Source organism: Notolabrus celidotus, chromosome 12 (assembly GCF_009762535.1).
Source record: "Notolabrus celidotus isolate fNotCel1 chromosome 12, fNotCel1.pri, whole genome shotgun sequence".
Taxonomy (NCBI): Eukaryota; Metazoa; Chordata; class Actinopteri; order Labriformes; family Labridae; genus Notolabrus; species Notolabrus celidotus.
Genome location: NC_048283.1, coordinates 1,842,876 through 1,851,430, shown reverse-complemented (window position 1 = coordinate 1,851,430; position 8,555 = coordinate 1,842,876). Strand labels below are relative to the sequence as shown.

Genomic DNA, 8,555 nt, shown 5'->3' with positions numbered 1-8,555 from the left:
ATCACCAGCAACAGGTATGACGTGTAATCCCAGCAGCCTATAATTTTCTAACAAAAAAGTGATGTCTATCTCGAGGCATATTCTTAATATGCACTTCTACTTTCATTCCTGCATCCCTCCTCAAAGACTAACACTCCCCCCTTTTTGTTCTCCTTTTGTCTCCGAGGTGGAGCCTGACACCCCGACTTCTCCAAACTGAACTGCCGGGGAAGCAGTCGGACGAGAGAGGAGGACTGGGACACACACATTATCCGGGACGCAGAGGAACGGGGAGGGACCTCAAAGAAGACTGGCTGAGGGATTTCTTTTCTGTGGAGCGCTTTATATCAATTCTGCAAAAACCGGTTCCACCCGAGAGAGCTTGAAGAAAGATGAATTATCTCATCCTGATGTCGCTTTTTGCCACGGTTACCGTCGGAAAGTCACCCCGGCTCAAATTCGTTGTGCACGGTAAGGCAGAGCTAGATCTGTGTGTGGATGTTGTCTGCTTTTCTCACATGTCACATTCAGCCAATTATCTATGTCAGCAGCATGTTTTATTAATCCGTGTGATGGATACATGACTGGATGAAGGGATGGAGGGAGAGTTGATGCACGGGGGGGATGTGGTCAGTGATTTTCCCTGTTATTCCCACTGACCCTGGTTGTCTTGTCCAATGCAAAACCTGCACCAAGAGTACTTATGAAGCCATATTGAAGGAGCTACCTCTGGATTAATCTCTTTAAACACCACCCTCCCCCCACTCAGTGACTGAGTAGTAAATTACGCGCTCCATCATCCAGGCCCAGCACACATGTTCACATGCTTTAACAAGATGAGCATCTGCAGGAAGGATATGTCTTTGTTGTCTTGGTGTTCAAAAAAGGGGATAGTGCATGGATGAAGTGTGTTTTACGCGCGTCCTGGTTCTGTTTTCAGTGAAATGCACGAGGTGTAATCTGTGCACAATCCCTCCAAGGCACATTTGAATTGCTTGGATCTGATTTGCGCAACTCGTGGCTTTCTGTGTCTTTTTTTTTTTTGACAACTTCTGTGTCAGCTTACTCTAATTCCACACTTGTTTGAGCACCATGGTTGGGTTTTTATAAACCAGGGGGTACCTCAATTGTAATTGGCGCCCGTCCCTTCCATCCTCACATCCTCACATCCTCACCTCCAGGCAAAACCGAACAGATTAAAAACCAGAGGCGCTCAAAAGCAACCCCTCTCTTCTCTCTTCTGCATGAACATGGCGCCAGTTCATGCGCCCGTGCCCTTTAAACACCCTCCTTCCTACGCTGAAAAGCATCATTACTGTGAAATATGACTCTTTTTAGAGGTTGACACCGGGCACTGTAGCTTGCGCGTCCTTGCGGAGCTGCAATGCGGGACACAGCAGCTGCTTCACACTGCAGCACAAGATCCCGACTCCCGGGGAAGAGAGATGCTTTCTTTTGGGATCCATACAAACATGTTTAGTGTGTGTAAATACACAGACATAGAGAGGAAGAAGAGAGAGGAGAAGAAGAAGAAGGGAGGGGAGAGAAATCAATGGAAAATTCCAAGCCGACTCCTTGTTATTTATTCCACTCACGCCGGTTTACACCTCACACAGTCCCCGTAATGTATTCAGCAATCAGTAGAGATGGGGGCTGTGTGTCAAGTTATCTGTATCTGTATTCCTCCCCTCCCCGCGGATGAGCACAGTACAAAACGCACAAGATGACGGCCCCCGGACGTGCATGCCATATCAATCAAACTCGTTGTTATGCAATTGCACTGTGAGCTATAAATGCTTGTCATCAGGGCACACAAATGCACACAGTTCACAGGTAGACAGCTGTCAGAGGAAAATCCATCGAAGCCTCAGTGTAAGCCTGAAGTGCAAAAACCTTGTCATGGAGCTGGAGCTGTTTCAGCACCATGGACAGCGCAGACAGAGGTCCTCTCAGAGTACAAGGTCCTCACTTGGCAATGTTTGATTTCCTTTTTCTTCGTCGGCTAAATCCGGATTTTTGTCAGGTTTGCATTCCTTCAAAGACCTCTGAAGGCTTACATCCTGGTCTTAGGGCTTATTTAAAGGCTTAAGGTTAGACATGCTGTCTTGGCTGAGGTTAGGGGTGAGGGAACACGATATACAATAAACACTACACTACTGGCATCCAGTTTTTGCAGATAGCTGTTCACTGATTTGTCTTGTTCTTGCCCCTGTTGCTATATAATACAGAGGGCTTTGCCATGATGGATTAAGGTTAGGTCTCTTTAAATAATCTAACAAAGAGCATGGTTAAAACCTTCAGTGTCTGGAGATTACTTCACTGTAATTTGGCGTCTGTAAAGACCTTTATTCAGCAAACCTGTTATTGTCTTGAACAAGTCTCTGCTGGGATAATTGTTTAACTACTGGTTGATGCAACATGATGTGCTCATGATATAATTCCCTTCATCCAATACATAACACAACATAACATGGACGGACTCTGCTGAAGGCTGACATGATCAAAATCTCTATTGTTGTGTTCAAACACTTGGCTCCAATCCAAGCTGATTTGCTGAAGTTGTAAAAACTGCAGTTCCTCAAGTGTCCACTTGAGGCTGGCTCCAGATAAATGTAATCCACATGCATACCCATTCTGAAAAGGTCATCTTTACAGCAGAAATAAACACGTTTACAGCCTGGTTCAAATAAAGATTCAGGTCTGAATAGCTCATTTATCAATCAGCACACATTTTACAGGGTGCATTTTTTTTTATAACTCATTAGTTTGAAGATATGATGGTCACAAGTTTTGCATAGTTAGGGTCATGGTAGACTTGACTGACAGGCGGGCACCCTAAAAGCCCTCTCTGCCTCTTGCTAGGTCGACCTATTTCCAAGATGGTGACCCCTGTCTAAAAACCAATGGGTGTCATCACTGAGACGACATCCATGTTTTATACAGTCTATGCTCCAATCACCTTAAGCATTATGCTCACCACAAGCTCTAGCTCCACCTGGTGTTCAGTTTTGGAATTGCCACTAAGGAGATAATCAGTGTTAGCCTTGATTTATGTTTCTACATTGAATCCACACAGTAGCATACGACGTAGGCTAGCATAGCAGTTGCCTATACATGCACCTCCTCAAAAATACCCAACACAAGCCCTGTGATTGGTCCACAGAGTAGCATTGGATTTTTTGCATTAAAGCTGCTGTTGGCAGCCCTGCAATAAACATGAGTTCAGGGAGAGATTTTGAATGTCAACACTACGCCTCCACACCAGATTTCCCCTCTCACTACATCCCTCTCTGCTGCTGTAAGCCCACAAACAGATCGTAATGCACGCTCAATCAGGACGATGTAGGAGGACCAATCAGGAGAGGGGCTCTGATTGGTCAGAGCTGACGGGAGTGATTGGATACATAGATACCTGGATAAAGAGGCAGAGGAAAACACAGAGATCTCGCCCTAATCTCAAAATACCTCATTTATTGATGAGTGTTATGACTTTTTTGCCAAACAGCACAAAACCAGAACAGTTTTTTTTTTTACCCCAATGTTACCAACTGCAGCTTTAACAACATTCCAATATCACCATGCATCGTCCAAACTTTCCATCTACTCCGGCGTCTTGTCTCTTTTCTTCTCTGCAATAATTGCAGGATGATCAACTCCTGCTCAGCATCTGTCAACTGTAGCTCCAACATAATACACAAGGATGCAGTCACTGTCGTTTATTTTGCACAAACAAGCAGAGTGACGGGAAACTGACGATGTGACTAGCATGGAAATTGCACTGCTTAATAGCGTTTAAGCAAAGTGATGCAGACACTCCAATGAATGCTCACGATAGCGTAGAATCAATGCTGAAGTGCTTTGCCAAAGTCTCATGCAGAGATAAAATAACCACAAACAAAACATGCATTATGTCTCCAACTGAGTTACATCAATAAAAATTGGTTGATTGGTCTGCTTTAGTCCCAAACTGTTAAAGTATGAGCATTAGTGAGAACATGAAGTGATAAAAGATAGAAGGTTTAATGCTTTGAAACAACAAGCAGTACAACTAAGGTAATGATTTCCACTTATGATGTGTCTACTTTAACAAATGTGACTTAAATTCACAGAATAGCACACATCCAAGTAAAAGCAGCTAATTTTTTAGGACCAAGGCTTCAAATAAGGATGATTTTCAAGTCTCATATTCAAACTTCACACTGGGTCTTTGTTTTAATCTTGTTTTTCCTGACCTGAATCATTATGTTCATCAGTTTGTCAATCTGGTTACTGTTCTTACAGATTCTGGTGTTTTTAAAGTGTTTGTCCTGGTTTGGAAAAGGGAGAAAGGTTGGTGAAAGCGAGGCTGTTTTTGCTTCTCCTTCTCCTTTGAGGCACTGCTTTAGGATTAGGATTTTGGATTATGCAGTGAATGGGGTGAGAGAAAATGAAAGTCAGCCTCACTTGACTGTACATTATCTGTAAACACTGTATTTTAAATAAGTCTGCCTGAGAGCGATAAGGGCAAAAGCAGGACAACATGAAGAGAGAGAGGATACGGATCTGAGACATGAAGGAGGTGAAAGAGGAAGGGATGTAGGGACACAAACAGGCAGAGTCAGAGGCAGAGATTAAACGAGTGGGAGACAGAAAGCAGGGATTTCAGGGCTAATTTGACATCTCTGGCTGCTTTCCTAAATATCAGAACATTTGGCCAAAGTTCAGCCAGCGTTCTGACCTTCTCTCTGACTGAACACCTCAGTACTGAACCATGAGGGTGATGCTGGGTCCACAAAGATGGACCTTGAAGTGCATCCACAAAACAACGCTGCGGTGAAACGCTCATGTAAATACATTTATGGCAATTATGTGATCTGCAGATGCCAAACAGGAAAGCATGAAAGGCTTTAAGATCAAATCTTTGTGTTCTGGTGTTCTCATTGAATATTCAGAGCACTGTATTCATTCTCATGTCCAACAAAGGCATCTGTGCTCTCCTGCCTCGCTCTTTGATTTGCATATTTAGTGCTGCAATTAAAAAAAGTAGTTTCTTTAAAAGCGATTCAGTGTTTAAAAATATATGAACACTTTTTATTTTTATTGTATTCATTCAAGGATTTCGTGTCCCTGCGAGGATAAGGATAGTGAGTTTAATGAAGCCTTTTTCGGAAAAACACAAGGCCGACCTTTTGAAAATTCAAGGTTTTTTCAACCTGCGGCAACGATTAAGTGTCTGAAGACAAAAAGAATAAGAAGACACCGCTTCACACATAAGAGGTGTGAGCCAGAGGTATAAGGAGTTTGAAGGACATCCGCATCGTGACATTCCAGATGTACTTGAGTGACCCCCTCAGAAGCTGTAGAAAGAAAGACGTTGGATAAGAGAGGACGCTGAATTCGGCTCCTGTTTGTGCTTTTGGTTGTTTTTCAGGAGGTAGAAGAGCAGAGCTGACACTCAGAGATTTATCCAAACAAGGACAGTGAAGAGGTTGCACTTTAAAGGTTTCTTGTGGAGACATCCTGTAAACAACTGAAATGTCTTGTGCCATGTATTATGAATTACCTAATGAGCTGTTTTTGTATTCTAGCAGACATTTCCCTTCATTTTGTTGGTCTCTAGCTGCAGCCTTAATAATGTGAGGTTATCAGCCCATTAATTCTAATGCATCACATGTATACTAGATGTAAAGCAGAACATCAGTAAAGGATAGACTAAAGCTCAGTCTATAAAATATGATGAATTATTTTAACAAATGGGATATCTTGAAATCTGGATCCACCTGTTTTATTGGCTGTCAGATTAAAGAGGTCATTTCTCGGTCACAGTCACAACAAGCACGTTATGAAATAAATTGCATTAACTCCTTTCATTACTGGGCTTTCTTATTGATTACTCGCCTGTGCTGAGTACCTGATCCTGATTGGCCAATCCCCTTGACAATGGTTATTAACTCTGACTGTCAAAGGTGACACTATCTTATTACACGTCACACATACCAAATCAGTCTGTAGAAAGACAATGCGCCACATTTTGGGGTTGAGATTTCACCTTCATTTTGATAATACTCTTAATTTATTTGAAGACTAAAGAACTTTAGATTCAGGGGCGGCTGTGGCTCAGTGGGTAGAGTCGGTCGTCTTATAATCGGAAGGTTGGCGGTTCGATCTGAGCGCAGTCACATGTCAAAGTGTCCTTGAGCAAGACACAAAATCCTAAATTGCTCCCGCTGTTGTTCAGCATGTACAAAATGAGAAATCAGCTAATACTGGTGATTCCTTACATTAGCAGCCTCTACCATCAATGAGTGAATGGGTATGAATGTGTGAATGTAGTAGTATGTAAAAGCGCTTTGAGTGGTCAGACAGACTAGACAAGCCCTATATAAGTACAAGTCCATTTACCATTAGATTGGTGGTTAACCAATGACCAGTCACCAGAAGAGAGAACAAGACTAGAATTGGAAATTAGCAAGGGATGTTGAAACACGCGAGGAGCTGAGTAAAAGAGACGTGGACCCCAAAGGCATGAAGCAACTACAAACTGTACCATGGTATGGGCTTTATCAGAGCCACAGGACTGGTTGGGTAAAAAGAAAACACCAACAGACTTTAGAAATGATGAGAAAGAGAACCTTATGTAGGTGCTGCTGCTGTTATTTTCTGCATCAGTTAAAGCTGCTGTGAGGAACTTTTTGTTTTGTATCGGTTCTGGCGCCCCCTTGTGGACAAAGTGATACCTCTTATCTCTTGTCCTATACATGCAAAAGTAGTGTTTTCAAGAAAAATCTCTTTTAACTGTCAACTTTATCAGGCAATGTGATTATTTTCCATGAAAACAGTCAAATAAAGGCTGTTTCTGAAGTGAGATGTCCATCATCTGGTCTGACACCTACCCCCTCAGGGCGGTTTCAGGCATTAAAAATGACAACAGAGAAGGTGTCAGTGTTGCTGCTGATGGTCTTGTTTACTATTGAAGGTCATAAAGAGGCATCAGTATCATTTTCAGTCTGTTTCTCAGCCATTTCAAAACTCCTCACAGGGCCTTTAAAGCTAGGGTTGGTAGTCACGGAAAACTAGCATGAATTTGAATGTAGCATTTCCTCAGGACTCCGTCTAACCCCTCCCCCCCTCCCCTCGGTGCTCCTCCAAAATGACTCCCCCCGCTCACATGCACGAAAACAACAAAAACATTCTCATAGTGAAAGTTAAAAACACAAACAAACATGAAATGTACGCTCTGCAGGAGACGGGCAGAACGGCAGGACGGGATCTGATTGGTTTCATGATTTGGCTCCTGATGGCAGGGATTGGTTGGTGTTTTCCCAGGTTTACTCCGGCTGTAGATAGCGGCTCCTTTTTAAAGCTGGGTTTGGTAGTCTTGGAAAACTAGCATGAATTTGAATGTAGCATGTCTTCAGGACTCCGTCTAATCCCTCCCCCACTCCCCTCGGAGCTCCTCCAAAATGACGCCCCCCCCCCCCTCACATGCACAAGTGCCGCTGATTCACGACCATATGATGGTGACTGATTCCAAACCGGTCCTCAGCACATGGTTTGTGTTTTGCACTACGTCAACTCATGTCTCACTCAGCAGTAAGAAAACACCAAAACATTCTCATAGTGAAAGTTAAAAACACAAACAAACATGAAATGTGCGCTCTGCAGGAGGCGGGCAGAACAGCAGGACAGGATTTGATTGGTTTCATGATTTGGCTCCTGATGGCAGGGATTGGTTGGTGTTTTCCCAGGTTTACTCCGGCTGTAGATAGCAGCTTTTTTTTACCTCTTCTTTAAAGAACACATTATGTATTGTTCGCCATCGGGACAGAAAGATAATTTTAACCAGTATAACAAAAAGTGGATCTAAATCTGAACACCAACCCCAGCTTTAAGAATGTCAACAGAAAAACTGTCACGATTTATTTGCATAACCACTGGTTAACTATTCATTATCGCCTACTTGAATTGCCTACAGATGATGAGGGCTTATGAGTCATGAAGCCTGTGGAGCTTTGTAAAGATACTCAAAGGTGCTTTATATCTTAAAGTCATGCTCTCCGAAACAAGACCTCTAAGATAAGATAAGATATTACTTTATTGATCCCCCGGGGGGGAAATTCAGTTGTTACAGCAACCCAGACATAAGTACAATTGAGAAAGAAGTTCAGGGTGGGGGGAGTGGTCGGGCCGGCTGGGGGGGGGCAGGGGGGGATTGGCCCTGCTGCCTCCGCCATCCCCCCGCTCCGGCGCGCCGGTTGGCGGGCTCTGGTCCTAGTCCTGCCCGGCTGCCTGGCTGTCTGCTCCTGGTGCTGGGCCCCCTCGGCCCTGGTGGCTCCTTTGGCTCTGTCTTGGGGGGCTGTGTTGTGGAGGTGTTCCTTGGGGGGGCTGCGGGATCTCTCCCCCCTCGCCCCCCTTTCCTCCTGCTGGGGGACCTGGGGGTCGCCCTGGGTGCTCTGGCGTTACCTGTTTGCTTCCGGTCTGGGTCCTTGGCTTGTCCCCTGGCCTGGTTCTCCTTCAGCGCGTTGGATCCTTCGGTCTGACTGCTCTCGCGGCCCGGGTGCTGGGCTGAACCGCTCGGCTGATCTGACCCAAGTGGT

At 44.3% G+C, this 8,555-nt stretch overlaps 1 protein-coding gene across 1 annotated transcript in view; it reads left to right on the top strand.

Moving 5' to 3' along the window:
- The first annotated feature begins 371 nt into the window (after positions 1-371).
- Positions 372-8,555, top strand: part of si:ch211-113g11.6 (uncharacterized protein LOC559008 homolog) — a 95,253-nt gene continuing 87,069 nt past the window's right edge. Inside the window, exon 1 of the mRNA XM_034697530.1 lies at positions 372-450. Coding sequence (XP_034553421.1) covers positions 372-450 — 79 coding nt within the window. The remainder of the gene's footprint in view (positions 451-8,555) is intronic.